The sequence below is a fragment of the Mirounga leonina genome, unplaced genomic scaffold (genome assembly GCF_011800145.1).
Source record: "Mirounga leonina isolate KUSES-001 unplaced genomic scaffold, KU_Mleo_1.0 Mir_200, whole genome shotgun sequence".
Taxonomy (NCBI): Eukaryota; Metazoa; Chordata; class Mammalia; order Carnivora; family Phocidae; genus Mirounga; species Mirounga leonina.
Genome location: NW_023270503.1, coordinates 2,863,160 through 2,878,348, shown reverse-complemented (window position 1 = coordinate 2,878,348; position 15,189 = coordinate 2,863,160). Strand labels below are relative to the sequence as shown.

The window sequence follows — 15,189 nt, the reverse complement described above, 5'->3', positions numbered from 1 at the left end:
CGAGTGGGGCGTTTCCGGCCAGCTTTCTCGCCAGGGCTCTCTCCCGAACAATCCCGCCGCGCCGTGGAAGCGCTTGCTCCGCTCGCCAGCAGCCGCAGATCCGGGCCCAGCGCGCGGCCCGGGACTGCCACGGAGGGGGCGTGGCGAGGACGGCCCGGAGGGGGCGGGGCGTGGGCGGGCCTCTCCCCTGCCCCGCGCCCGCCGCTGCCGCCGCCGCAGCTGCCGCCGCCGCCGCCGCCGCCGCCGCCGTCGCCTCCGCCCGCCTCGCGGACCGAGGGAGCGGGGTCGCCGCCGCCTGCCAGCCCGCGTGCCGGGGGCTGCGGTGGGCCAGGATGTCGGGCTTCCTGGAGGAGCTGCTCGGCGAGAAGCTGGTGACGGGCGGCGGCGAGGAGGTGGACGTGCATTCGCTGGGCGCCCGCGGCATCTCGCTGCTCGGGCTCTACTTCGGCTGCAGCCTGAGCGCCCCCTGCGCGCAGCTCAGCGGCAGCCTGGCCGCCTTCTACGGCCGCCTACGGGGGGACACGGCGGCCGGGGCCGGGCCGGGGCCGGGGGCCGGGGCGGCCGCGGAGCCCGAGCCGCGGCGCCGCCTGGAGATCGTCTTCGTGTCCTCGGACCAGGACCAGCGGCAGTGGCAGGACTTCGTGCGGGACATGCCGTGGCTGGCGCTGCCCTACAAGGAGAAGCACAGGAAGGTGAGCGGCGCGGGCCTCGTCGGCGCCCCCGGCCTGGGTGCGCAGCCCGCGAGTTGGGGGGAGCGGGGTCCTCGCCGGCCCCGCCCGCACCCCTCGCAGCTCCTCGGCCCGGCGGCTCCCGTATCTTTGCACGCACTTCCCCTCGTGTCCCTCGGTGTCCCCTTCCTCTGTGTATGCCCGCCCCCGTCAGAGGACCCGGCCGTGTTGGGGCTCCGCGGCAACTTGTCGGTGCGGGCGCCAGGCCGCGCCCGTGGGGGAAGTTTGACACCCTCCGGCCCCCGGCCCCGGCTTGCGTCCCGAGGAGTCGAGAGCCAGGTCCTCACGCGCTGGGGGCCCCGACCCCGTGACCCCCGCTCCCGGCCAGAGGCGCGCGGAGGGGCTGCTTCCTTCCCTCAGCCGCCGGACTCCCGGCGGATACCTGTAGTGGGTGGGGGAGGCGCTCGCCCCCTACCGACAATGCCCAGACCAGGAAGTTTCCTCTCTCCGAGAGAAATCTGCTTTTCAGGGGGCCCCTCCCCTCCCCCCACCCTGTGACCCGGGACTCGGGGCCAGGCCGCCCCGCGCCCTGCAGAGGCAGCCTCTGACCGTGGCTTTGGGTGAGAAGGGCGCTCACTCCTCTCCCCTTGTCCGTCCCTCCGCCCCCGCGGGCTCGACTAGTGGCCACCGGGGAGCTTTTCATTGTCTGCCTGTCCAGCAGTCCTCCCCAGATGCCTCCCAGGCACAGGAACAGACCCGTCCGTGCAGCTCTTAGTTGCTGGGTCGGGGTTGTCTTGGCACACTTCGAATTAAATGCTGAACATAGGTGCAGATTAAGTGGAGAAACGAGGATTTGGGGAAATCTATACTTCGCTGTCAACTTCTTCCTACCAGTTTGCTGCTGAAATTAGTTTGGGTTTTCGAGTGTGTCTGTTGGATGATGTCGTCTGTTTTAACAAAACGAATTCAGGAAATTTTGTCATGAATCGAAACAGGACAAGTTTTGGGGCGCTCTTGCTTAATTGGTATGCCTGATGCAACGTACGAATCTAGCCCCTTCCCTTTCAGAAGAGAATCTTAGTTTATGGAGTGGACAGCAGAAGGGCTGTTCTGGGGGCTTTTAGGTGCCTCCAGGAAGGATGGTAACGGCGTGTGCTTCTTTTATGTGTAGGGAGTCTTGTTGAGAAGCATGATTTAGATTTAGTAAGAGCAAAAGGCTTATACTGTGACCCCAGATGTCTCCAGTAAATCATCCATCCCCAAGCAGTATAAGCTACAGACTTGGGATTTAAAGTATGAAATACAGTTTAACAAATACAGTTTGTAAATTTAACATTGGAAAAACATGGGCTCACGAACCACACAGAGGCCAAACTTGGCATTTTAACCACTTTTTAGGTGATTTTGCTTATATTTGATTTATATACTTGATAGTGCGTGGATGTGAATGGCCAGTCCTTTTTCGCTTCAAAAATATGGGAATTCTTTGTTTTCCTTGGTGGCTGTTTTATGATTCTTTTAGGGAGGAATAATGTTCAGAAAGTGATTTACCAAAAAACATCTTCATTGTTGTGGCAAATTTCTATTGTAGACCAGTGTGTTTAAAATAATGTCCTTGTTGGGCAATACAAATGATTTCTAGCTTTTGCAAACATATAATGATGGTAAAATGTTACAGACCTAAGGCCTATTGTGTTCTTCACAGTGGACGAAAGAAATTTGCTGGATGGTAAAAACGTGGAGCAAACTGAGATGTTTTGCAAAGGCTTAAAGCTTTTTCTTGGAAAAGGAGAATATTTCATATGATATACACCATGCCTGGTTTCTCTGCCCTGGCTGGTCGCTTTGCACACACACACAAAAGTGGTCTGTGGCCCTAGTCTGGACCTGCTCATTCCACCAGGATGAGAGTCTGGATGACACGGGGCAGACCCTCATCTGAAAATACAGTTCAGAATGCTTAACATGCCCAAACCATGGTGCCTAGCATGTTAAAAATGTATTTTTTTGCTCAGAGTTTTTCTGTCTCGCATCCAGTGGTTCACTTTGTTCTGTAAAGTAAGTCCGGTTTTTGAGGATGTAGTTTCTGCTCCTGGATGCTCACGAATAGGCAATCAAGATCTGATTCCAGAAACATTCGTCATGATATACCAGGTAAAAAGACTTCAGCTGTGTTTCTTAAGGAAAATATACTCTTAGAAATTACAAAAGCAGGCGCCTGGGTGGCTCAGTTGGTTAAGCGACTGCCTTCGGCTCAGGTCATGATCCTGGAGTCCCGGGATCGAGTCCCGCATCAGGCTCCCTGCTCAGCGGGGGGGTCTGCTTCTCCCTCTGACCCTCTTCCCTCTCGTGCTCTCTGTCTCTCATTCTCTCTCTCTCTCTCAAATAAATAAATTAATTAATTAAAAAAAAAAAGAAATTACAAAAGCTAGGTACTCACTTTGACAGGAAGTATTTTCTTCCTTGAAACCAAAGAGAATAAACAATTCCTTTTTTTTTTTTTTTTTGTAATTTTGAGTTTTTGTCCTGTTTGAAATCGAGATGCTTAGAAGGAAGTCTGTGAGCTTGTGATGGCAACTTCATGGTAAAAACCGTGAAAAAGGCCAGGGCATCCCCAGTTCAGGGTGCTGAGTGGGTAAACACTTACCTTCTTGCTTGATGGACCCTGTCCATGTTGTCTCACCAACTATAAAAATAGTTTCAAAGGACAGAATTTGTTTTACACTGAGGGGCAACCAGAGTTCCAGATTACTAATTTTTTAAAGTTCTCATTAACTTTTGTTCTTTACAACCATTCATATACTTCTTCCCATTGGGATGACAAAGGATATGGTTCTAATTAGTTATTGGCTGGCATTACTCTAAAGAAAATTGAAAAATTATGGTGGGGAAAGAAAATGCTGTGTGGTATTTTTTTTCTTTTTTTATTAATTTCCCCTTTATGTAGTAAGAAAGTCTGGGGATGACCATATATGTTATGCTTGGGTTTTGCCTGGCCCTGCTCACCTTGATTGGAGCTGTGAGAAAACAGCGAATAAAAGGACTCCAGCATCTTTAAAAAAAAAAAATTCCCAATGAAAGGTTGTCCTGTTTCTACTTGCTTTTGTGGTGGGTGCAAAAATAATTGAAGCTTCATTTTTTTGGCTTCCAAGCACACCCATATAAATAGCTGTATAGAAATTGTAATTAGATGATAATAGAACTTTGAGAGCCTTTATAAGAGCAGTTTTGTCAGAAAACATATAATCTTGAAGTTAAGGTAGTTAGACTTGTTTTAATAAGTAGGTTTGCTTTTTGTTTTGTTAGTAGACATTTTTCAGATTTCTGGAGAGAGAGAATGGGATGAATAGTTGGAAAGTTTAGGGATTTGATCTATTCCTTCAGATGAGGATAAGTTACTTAGGTGTCAGACTAGGAGAGTCGATCCCCAGGATCTGTTTCAGCACAGATTTTGGTTTTAAAGCCACCAGACTCCGTTTTGCCTGGGCTGGATGTCCGATGGACTGCATTTGGTCAGTGTGGGTACACTGACATCAAATGGTGCAGGACCACTGGTCTTGGACCGCACAGATTTGCTGGAGTCTGGCTTGGCCCCAGAACTTCCTGCCAGACAGAAAGGAAAAGAGAAAGTTGGGGCGGGAGAGCGGCCGTCAGGAGGTATCCCTGAGGATCCCTGGTCTACCTGCTTCAGTCAGCGAAAGTGGAATCTTCCAGCTTCCCTGTGTGGGTTGCTTGCTCTGGGTGATTCTTTTGGGTCAGACTCAATCAGCGGCTTGGCCTAGAATTCACCAGAATCCCTTTGGCTCTTTGGAACGGGGCAAGATTTGGTACCAACCCAAACAGTCTTATAGCTCCATCTCTCCCAGCTCATCCTCCCTCAAATCCAGATACCCCAGCCACTAAGAGAATGATCTCTATGACCCTGACAGACCACTTTGAAGGCGCTAAAAGACAGCAGAAAAGCACAGCTTTGACAATTGGGGTTTGCCATCTTCTGCGAAAGGAGCCTAGACCAGCCAGGACAGGCTCCCTCCATTCGTTGTGTTTCCAGGACTTGGATCTGTCAAATAAAAGACCACGGTTCAATTAAAGTACTAAGAGCAATTTTCCTTGAGAGGCTTTTTCCTTGTTCCATTTTCCATTATTTGTCATGTATTTTTTTAATCTTCAATTTTTCTTCTCTGCTTAATGAAGACATCTAGTGTAGTAGTAGTAGTTAAAAATAGGGACTCTTGTCCATCCGCCTGAGCTCGGATCCTGCCTCTGTCATTTGTTAGCTGTGGGACCTTGAGCAAGTTCCCCTACTTGTCTGTGCCACAGATTCCTTATCTGTAAAGTGGAGGTTATAACAGCATCTGCCTTGGCATGTAGTATGTGCTCAGTAAGTGCTAGCTGTTGTTCATAAATTATCATGAAATTCAGGAATTCCTTTTATAGCTTGAGCCTCTGGAATGTATCACATTACAGAATTGCAAAACTGTTATGATTTTTTAACAAATGAGTTTTATCAGCGTACAGGAGGATATGGTGAAGGGGTTGAAAGAATTGCCCTAGAAGAGATTCTAATTGAGGAGAAAGACCTAGAAGAATGAAACAATGAAAGCAAATGAATATTTAAAAAATACCGCTTCTTAAAGAACTGAGAATTCTGAGATTTACTGAGCACCATACTCACACTTGCCAGTGAAACTTGAGACATCAGATCAATGAAGCCCAGACATGATAAAGGGTAACAGCTTTAAGATGATGAGGCACCCTTCTTGAGAGAGATTAATTATGTACTTGGTGATCGTTTTGTGGTTTGCCAGAGCTATTAGCCACGTCTGCCGCTGATCCTGCCTGCTTAAATCTAGGCAGCGTGAAGGTTGCCAGATTGCTGCTCTTTCAGCATGGGAAAGGGATGGTGCCCGCTCTCCAGAGCAGTGAAGACCTCACCCCCTAACGCAGCCACCTCCCTTCCTAGCTCTGGAATGTTGTCGGATAGGTTTGCTCAGACGTGTAGCCATTGTGGATTACTCTTCAGGCCTCAAGGTAGCGATTCAGGCCTGACTGGCTAGCTGTCCACAGCCCTTGCTGATGGATATGGGTTGGGATGTGAAACAGAGCACAAGAGGAAAGCTGTGGGTTTTGAGGTTAGGGTCATTGATTTCATTTACGCTCTCTACCCCCACTCCCCCTTTTATCACTGTTCCTTTTGGTTTGAGGCCTTGTTTTAATACCTGCACCAATTTGAGAAAGAAGGCTTTGTGTTATACACAGCTGGGGTGGGGAATGGACAAATCCCTCGGTGTATGGGGGGGGGTGACTTTTTTTTTTTTTGATAGTACTTGGGACTCCAGAGCTCCAGCTAGCCCCATTCTAAATAGACTGGGCTCCTCAAGGCATGATTTCCTTTCGGGGGGAAGAGCATAAGCTTGGCATAGGATGTTTCCTTTCTTCACAAACTGAATTCCCAGCGGTGCTCAGTGCTAACCACCAGGGTGCTTAGTTTTCTGTATTTCATTAATTTACCATTCTGCTTATTCAGAGACACTCAAAGAAAATGGCTAGGGGTTCAGAATCTTTTTTGCTGGTCCTGACTCTCATGAGCCTCTTGCATGCTGTTGCTGTATACCTGGCCATTATTTTAAAAGGAAAGAAGAGTCCTGGAATCTCAGGAGCCATCCTTGCTTCTCCTGCACCCCTCACATCCAAATGGCACTGAGTCTTGGTGTTGATCTGATCTTTTTAAAGATTTTATTTATTTGACAGAGACAGACAAGACAGCGGGAGAGGGAACACAAGCAGGAGGAGTGGGAGAGGGAGAAACAGACTTCCCGCTGAGCAGGGAGCCTGATGTGGGGCTCGACCCCAGGACCCTGGGATCATGACCTGAGCCGAAGTCAGGCGCTTAACGACTGAGCCACCCAGGCGCCCCATGATTTGATCTTTTTTTTTTTTTTTTAAGATTTTATTTATTTATTTGAGAGAGAGAATGAGAGACAGAGAGCATGAGAGGGAAGAGGGCAGAGGGAGAAGCAGACCCCCTGCTGAGCAGGGAGCCCGATGCGGGACTCGATCCCGGGACTCCAGGATCATGACCTGAGCCGAAGGCAGTCGCTTAACCAGCTGAGCCACCCAGGCGCCCTCCTTCTCAGTTTTTATACTTACCTTATTGTGGACCAGTAACAAACAGCTTATGGGCAAGCACTGGGTTGCAGACCCACCTTGAGCAGCACTGCTCTAGACTGTTTCCAGAATGGTCAAGTCCAAAATCACAACTCTGATCATGTTATTCTCCTGCTTAAGAATTCTTTAGTAGTTCTTCATAGCTTTTGGGGTCAAGTCCAAATTCTAGAGCATGGTCCTTGATTGTTCTGTCTCCTCTCTCACCTGCTCAGTGTTCTCTTTCCTCCCAACTGGCTGAGTTTGGAACTTTTAAACTCAGTCCTGGTTTCCCTGGTTTCCCTGTTTCTGTAACAAGCTTTCTTGTCTCTTTTCCCTCTAGGTGAGATGATTCTGTGGGCTTCCATAGATCTTGTGCACAAATATCCTAGCACTTAGGTTGTTTTTTGTTTGTTTTGTTTATTTTTATTTATTTTTAAGATTTTATTTGAGAGAGAGGGAGAGAGCAAGAGAGAGCATGAACAGGGGTGGGGGAAGGGGCAGAGGGAGAGGGAGAAGGGGCTTCCTGCTGATCATGACCATGACCATGACCATGACCGGAGCCTAACTGACTGAGCCACCCAGGCACCCCTGTTTTTTTTTTTTTTTTTCGTTTAGACCGTAAGCTCCTTGAGGACTGAAACCAACCAAAGGGAGGGGAAGATAATCAGTTCTTAGGTGCTGAGACGTGGGTAATGTGATCACAGAAAACAGGCATTTGACTTTTAGATTGGGAACGTGAAAACATGGTAGTTTCCACATCATGTAAGTTGAAATGTGCACTTTCATTATTACAGAGCTTGATTTTAACATTTAATATTAGAGTTGGGCCTTAATTGAATTGTATAACTGTATATATCCACAGTATGTGGGTGTTTTTGTTTTTGTTTCTTAATGAGTGCTTTAAAGAGCACTTAAACAAGCAAATAGACGTGTAACTCTATTGCCCTGTAATTCTGTGCTCAAAAATAGGAAAAGACTCTACACTGTGCTTTTGAAATGTCAAAAATCTTAGGCCATTAAAATAGTCTATCTGCAGACTTACATCCCATGCTTTTATATTTCATAGTTTGTGTTTCTCAAGAATCTTTCTTCCAAGGAGCTCAAAATGCATGCCTATTACATCTTCCAGCAACTAGTAATCAGTAGATATTAAACATTTTAACTTTTCAAAGTATGTTCGAGTTGGAGAATTGAAGCAAAGAGAACCGATTATTAGATTAGGGTCACAGTGTCAGATGAAAGGGCTCGGCTGAACTCCCTTAAATTCAACTCGGTCCTTTCTGTTCGTGAAATTGTGTCTTACAAAACGTTCATATCAAACATTCTCCATGGAAGAGGAGGGAGCTGAAAGTTCTCTTTTCAACAAATGGCTTTTGGTGTGGATTCACTCTCGATATGCATAGAAGACCGTGTAATAAGATAGAAGTAGTTTTAACTGCTGAAAGCATTTGCCTAGAAGACGGGAAAGCCAGAACTTTTCTGCTGCTGCCTTTCGGCGGTGGTGGTTTCTAAGGACCTTTTAATGATTTGGCTTTTTTTAGATCGGCCAGTGAAGTGCCCCCAGCTCCCCTTCATCCTCTGCAAAGCCTGCGGGCTGCTACAGTGCTTTTGTTCAGAGACAGAATTGAACTTCAGGTATCCTGCCGAGATCCTAGGACTAAATCAGTCCTCCCTTTTATGAGGTTTTCAGAAACTGCTGTTCTAACTTCCAGTAAAATCTCAAACATGTGCTTTCTGCTTTATGACAAGTAAGAAGTATAGTAATTGAAAGTTGCTTGAGTGCCGTTATTCTCGAGTGAAACCCTGTAATGGAAACTTTTGTTCTGTGGCATCCATGATTAAAAGCAAACATAAATTTTCTGCCGCTTGCTGGTCATAACTCTTGGACCAGATATACAGTGTATTTTTGTATGAACTACACTTAAGAAACTCCTTTTTGAAAAAACCATTTATGCTTAAAATTCAGCATTCCTTTCTGTTACATCTATCACCTACTCCCCGTTGTATTATTTCAATGCAGACACCGGTTACAGGTAAATTCAAGTAATATTTCTACAGTTAAGAATGCTTTTATCTCAGATCCTTGTTGAATAATCGTAAAACAGGGTGTGGTGAGTTTCGCTGTTCTAGGGATAGGGTTTCCCTCTTTGTTTTCCTATGAGAATTTTATCCAGATGAATCGGTTGTATAGTTTTTTGTCTTTTTTTGGTCAGTATGCAGGGATAAAAATCTGAATGGATGTAGTCTGCTTAAAATCAGAAGATGTTGCCTTTTTTCCCCTTTAAATGTGATCAGGTCAAGACAGTTTTCTTTTGATCGTGGTGGCTCACAGCACAGCTGCCTCATCTGTTAGTCATTTTTCAGGGTTTGATGTGAAATATACAGATTGGGCAGAACAACCTGTGATGGGGAAAAATCACAGTGTAACCCTCTGAGCTCTGAATGACCTTAAATGTAGCATTTTCTCCGCTTTGGGCCCCGGGCTTGGCTGCAGCTTAAAAAAGCATTTATACCCACGGATCTTCACAAATTCTCCCTTATTAGGAGTGAACGTTTAGAATCTTGCAGAGTGGGTAAGAATATGGGCTCTGGGTCTGGGTTTCCCGGTTTGAATCACACCTCTGTCGCTCTCTAGCAGTGTGATTTTGGTGCAAGCTACTTGACTTGTGTGTCTCTAGGTCCTGGTCATTAAAATGGAGATAGTAGTATCCACCTTATAGGGTTGTCGTTAAGGGTTACATGAGTTAATATCCGGAAAGTATTTAGAACAGTGTCAAGTGCATAGTAAATGCCTTTTAAATGTTTACCCCAGGTGCTTGGATATTTCAGTCCATATGTTAGGGCTATTCAGATTGCAGGAGAGAAAAATTCTCAGCTTTTATTTCTTTGTATCACTCCTACCCTCAGCATTCCTTTAGGCTCAGCACCTAGACTCTTTGTATCTAGTGGCCGGTCATGTAATCTTGCTTCTCCTCTGTTTCTTTTTTTTTTTTTTTTTTAAAGATTTATTTATTTATTTGAGAGAGCGAGAATGAGAGAGAGCACATGAGAGGGGGGAGGGTCAGAGGGAGAAGCAGGCTCCCCGCCGAGCAGGGAGCCCGATGCGGGACTCGATCCCGGGACTCCAGGACCATGACCTGAGCCGAAGGCAGTTGCTCAACCAACGGAGCCACCCAGGCGCCCCTCTCCTCTGTTTCTTACTAAGACAGCGATAATTACTGGTCAGTTGTTGATTTGATGACACATTCGTGTCTTTGGTTATGGGTAGAATTCTAGACCATCTCTTTCATTGCTTGCTCAGTTTTCCTGAGCGGATTCCAATTTCACTTTTGAGCTGGGAGGGGGTAGCGGAGTCTGGTCTCTGTCGATTTCTCCTGCCATTTATTTATTTTTTGACTATTATGGAAAACTTCAAACATCACACTGGCAGGGAAAATAGCACAGTGAGCCTCTATGTACCCAGCACCCAGATGGAAGTATCACCAACTCATGTACACCCTCTCTCCGTCCCCTTCATTGGATTACTTTGAAGCAGCTCCCAGGCATCCTAACATTTCCTTCATAAACATTTTACTAAGTAACTCTTTCAAAAAAATCACAATATCGGGGGTGCCTGGGTGGCTCAGTCGTTACGCATCTGCCTTTGGCTCAGGTCATGATCCCAGGGTCCTGGGAGTGAGCCCCGCATCGGGCTCCCTGCTCAGCGGGGAATCTGCTTCTCCCTCTCCCACTCCCCCTGCTTGTGTTCCCTCTCTCGCTGTGTCTCTCTCTGTCAAATAAATAAATAAAATCTTTTTAAAAAATCACAATATCATATCATACCTTTAAAAAATCTAGTAATTTCTTAATATCGGCAAATACAAGTCAGTATTCAAATTTCTCTGATCATCTCATAATTTTTTTTTACAGTTATTTGTTTGAATCCAGATAAGTTCTACACATTGCATTTGGTAGCTATGTCTCTAAAGTCTCCTTAAACCTTAAGTTTCTCCTTCCACTTAAACTTTTTCTGGGTCTGCCCCCTTGCCACATTCCCAACCCCTTCTTATCCATATTTCCCCCCTTAATCTATAAAGGTCTATAGAATATTGACTCTTGGGTTCAAAAGGATCCTAGGCTGTTGTCGCTGAGAAGTCCAGGTATTGACCACCTTGTAGGTCCGGGTGCCTCAAATGCAGTCTTCCAGACGGGCTGCCCTTCTCCATCTGTCCACTCTGCTTCTCTCTGTGGGGGCCCTGACCTCCAGCAGGCTGCTCTCATACTGACATGAGGGCCACCACAGCTCTGGGTTTGCTTCCTGTCCTCTCAGAACCCCAGCAGAAGGAGGCCAGCTTGGTCACCCTCCCATCCCAGGACCAGTCACCATAGCCAGGGTATGTAATACTCTGGCTAAGCCTAAGTCATATCCACACCTGTATAACCAGAGGGTGAGGTCATAAACCAAGTGGACTGAGCATCAGGAAAGGGGTGGGAAGGGCTTACCAAGGAAAATGAGAGTGTGTTACCAGAGGGAGGGGACAAGAATGAACTGTAGCTGCCCACTCGAGTCATCTATGCTAACCCCATGGCAGTGTGCCTGGCAAGTGCTCAGCCTCTGCAGGGGCATTTCTAGTGAGCACGAAGTACCATCTCCTTAGAAGTCCATTCTGACATTAGCCATTCTCTCCTAGGGAATTGGCCAGCCCATAAAGGACTGTAGACAACTCTCCTCTCTCTGAAATGAAAGATTCCCTTGGTCCTTCGGCCATTTCTCATATGATATGGGTTCAAGTTTCATTCCCATCCTGGCCATTTGTATCTGAGCCCTCTCCAAGATTGTCTGGGACCTCTCTTAAAGAGTTGTCCCCAAACCTGAACACAGACGCCAGGGTGGTCTGCCCTAAGCACAAAGGGTCAGCTTATTACCTCCTTTGTTGTAGATATTATCTAAACTTACATCATCATAGTTAGAGATTGCATTAGCTTTTCTGACTATCACATTACACTGGGTTGACTCACTGACCTTTTTGTCAACCAAAACTCCAAAGTCTTTTTCATCAGTTTTATACCTGAACAAATGAGAACACAGTCCTAAATCTTATATCAGTTATCCTCAAGAATAAGTTTACTTAGGGGCACCTGGGTGGCTCAGTTGGTTAAGCATCTGCCTTTGGCTCAGGTCATGATCCTAGGGTCCTGGGATTGAGCCCCAAGGTGGGCTCCCTGCTCAGCAGGTGGTCTGCTTCTCCTCTCCCTCTCCCTCTGCCCCTCCTTCCTGCTTGTGTTCTCTCTCTTTCTCTCTCAAATAAATAAATAAATATTTTTTTTTTTTAAAGATTTTATTCATTTATTTGACAGAGAGAGACACAGTGAGAGAGAGAACACAAGCAGGGGGAGAGGGAGAAGCAGGCTTCCCGCGGGGCAGGGAGCCCGATGCGGGGCTCGATCCCAGGAGCCTGGGATCATGACCTGAGCCGAAGGCAGACACTTAATGACTGAGCCACCCAGGCACCCCATAAATAAATTTTTAAAGAAAGAGTAAGTTTACTTAGATGTGATATTTTCTGCAGTCTGTCAAGATCTTTTTGCTCTATCAGATTGCTTGCTATAACTTAGATAATTTGCCGTTTCCCTTTCAAGGAAAGATAGACTGAAGTGACTTCTGTTTAGTGAACCCATGCTTGCTTCTAACTTGATCACTTCTTTTCCAAAGTGTGTGTTTAATAACTGTAATAAGCTGTAGGGTCTGTTGAAGGGTTGATGTCAGCTTCACCGATCTGTAGTTTGCAGAATCTCCCCCTTTTTGCCCATTTGAACGTCAGTGCTCCTTCCATCTGGTAGCTGCTGGTGAAGAAATAATTGCTGGGGTTGGGTGATCTTGGGGGCACATTTTCTCCCTCAAGGATGTAATTCATACCTTACCGGAGGAGAGTTTCCAGGTCGGCTGGGCCTACATTTGTTTCCTGCAGAGGACGCTGTAGGAAGAGCTGTGGCCAGACACCCCATCAGTAGGTAGTTGGGAGCACCTTGTTTGTTCAGGATGTCCAGATCCTGCCCTTTCTGAAGGCTTTGTGGCAGCAGTGGCTGCCTCGTCCCCAGCCCAACACCTCCCTCCCCGCGCTGTCTCATTAGGGCACTAATAGCGCCTGAGGGAGTCTTTTCCTTAATGCCACTGGGCTCGGGCAGGGTGAGAATCTGGCTGGCTCATTAAAGGTGGCATTTTGTTTCAAAATTAGCAAGAGCCAGGAAACTAGCTACAAAGCAACCTAGTGTCCTTGTGCAGATAGATTTTTCTTAATATTTGACTTTTTAGGATGAATTACTCCGTTTATTTTGAAAATTTTACCCTATTTTATTTTATTTTATTTTATTTTATTTTTAAAGATTTTATTTATTTATTTGACAGAGAGAGACACAGCGAGAGAGGGAACACAAGCAGGGGGAGTGGGAGAGGGAGAAGCAGGCTTCCCGCTGAGCAGGGAGCCCGATGCGGGGCTCGATCCCAGGACCCCAGGATCGTGACCTGAGCCGAAGGCAGATGCTTAACAACTGAGCCACCCAGGAACCACTATATATTAAAAAAAAAAAATTTTTTTAAAGATTTTATTTATTTATTTGACAGAGAGAGACACAGAGAGAGAGGGAACACAAGCAGGGGGAGCGGGAGAGGGAGAAGCAGGCTTCCCACGGAGCAGGGAGCCCGATGCGGGACTCGATCCCAGGACCCTGGGATCATGACCTGAGCCGAAGGCAGTCACCCAACCAACTGAGCCACCCAGGCGCCCAGATTTTACCCTGTTTTAAAATGGACTCGTTTTCTTACCCAGGTGTATTTACCTACTTAAGATGACGCATAAACCTGTTCTACTCTTTGCAGTGTGGCACCTAAGAATTCGGAAATTTCACATGTTAGGCATGAGGATGAATTGAAATTAAATGCCTTAAAACACTTTTCCTGGGGGAAATCACTTTCCCAAATGTGCAGAGAAGGTTGCTGGCTTCAGCCCTCGGATGCATTGTTTTTACTTTTACAAATGTGCTTAAGAGTAAAATACCACTTAATACCCCTTGAACACATTCTCTTTCCTTTGGAGCTGTGGGGAGTATTAATTTGCAGGACTGTAGTGGGACGCTCTAGTTTTGAAGCGCTTTTCGAAGCAGCGCCTTCCTGTGAAGGCTTAGTGACTTTTTCTGAGGTCATTGGAGCCTAGTTTTTGGTTGATAAAACTGCGGAGAAAGTAGTTACCGGGCGAGTCCGGATTCCTGGAACAAAACATGGTGTGCCTTCACTGGGAGCCTGGGCTTTGCTGGTGTGCATCTATCGCACAAATTATGGTTTCACTGCTGTTCACATTACAAAGCCATTTATATTCCTTTACTCGGCATAGACTTAAACACTATTTTTCCACTTATTAACTTTTTCCCATTTGCAAGAGAAAGCCAGCATTTCATTTTTTAGTTATAAAAATAATCCTCTTTCTAGAGATAATCACTAACAATGTCTTACATATTCTTCCAGAAAAAGAATACACATATCCTGCATATATGAATGTATATGCTTACATATTTTTTACACAGGTAGATTTAGCATTTGAAATTAATTTTTGTTTTGTGAAAGGACAGTGTCTTCACATGTTAAATAAAATTTCAAATAAAACGAAAGACGTGCAGGGGTAAGGAAGTCTCCATCCCGCTGCTGACAGTAGCTTGCCTCCCCGAGTGGCTACCGTGATCAGTGTCTTGTATTTCTTTTCAGAGGTATTTTGTGCATATACACGCATGTACATATGTGTGTGTCCCTGATACACACATACTTTTTTTTAAGCTGGGCCTTTTTAATTTTTTATTTGTTTTTAAAGATTGTATCCATTCATTTTGAGAGAGAGAGAGAGAAAGAGCGAGCACATGAACAGGGGGAGGGGCAGATGGAGAGGGAGAAGCAGATTCCCCTTGATCCCAGGACCCCGGGGACCATGAGCCACCCAGGTGCCCCTAAGCCAAGCCTTTTTTTTTTTTTTTTAAAGATTTTATTTATTTGATGGAGAGAGACACAGTGAGAGAGGGAACACAAGCAGGGGGAGTGGGAGAGGGAGAAGCAGGCTTCCCGCAGAGCAGGGAGCCCGATGTGGGGCTCGATCCCAGGATGCTGGGACCATGACCTGAGCCAAAGGCAGATGCTTAACGACTGAGCCACCCAGGCACCCCTAAGCCAAGCCTTTTAAACAGATCTTGCTCATATTCTTGGCTGTCCCTGACAACTGTGGCTTTTTCTCTCAGGTGGGTGAAGACTAGAAATGTCCTTGCACAGCCCTGTGATAACTTTATATCGAGCCTGCCTTGGTACTGAACCCAACGCAGAGACAAGGAACAGAGCAAGGAACCACTGTCCCTAGAA

At 46.4% G+C, this 15,189-nt stretch overlaps 1 protein-coding gene across 1 annotated transcript in view; it reads left to right on the top strand.

Moving 5' to 3' along the window:
* The first annotated feature begins 234 nt into the window (after nt 1-234).
* Nucleotides 235-15,189, top strand: part of NXN (nucleoredoxin) — a 155,004-nt gene continuing 140,049 nt past the window's right edge. The window contains exon 1 of the mRNA XM_035027631.1: nt 235-692. Within this exon, the coding sequence (XP_034883522.1) occupies nt 333-692 (360 nt within the window). The 5' untranslated portion in view covers nt 235-332. The remainder of the gene's footprint in view (nt 693-15,189) is intronic.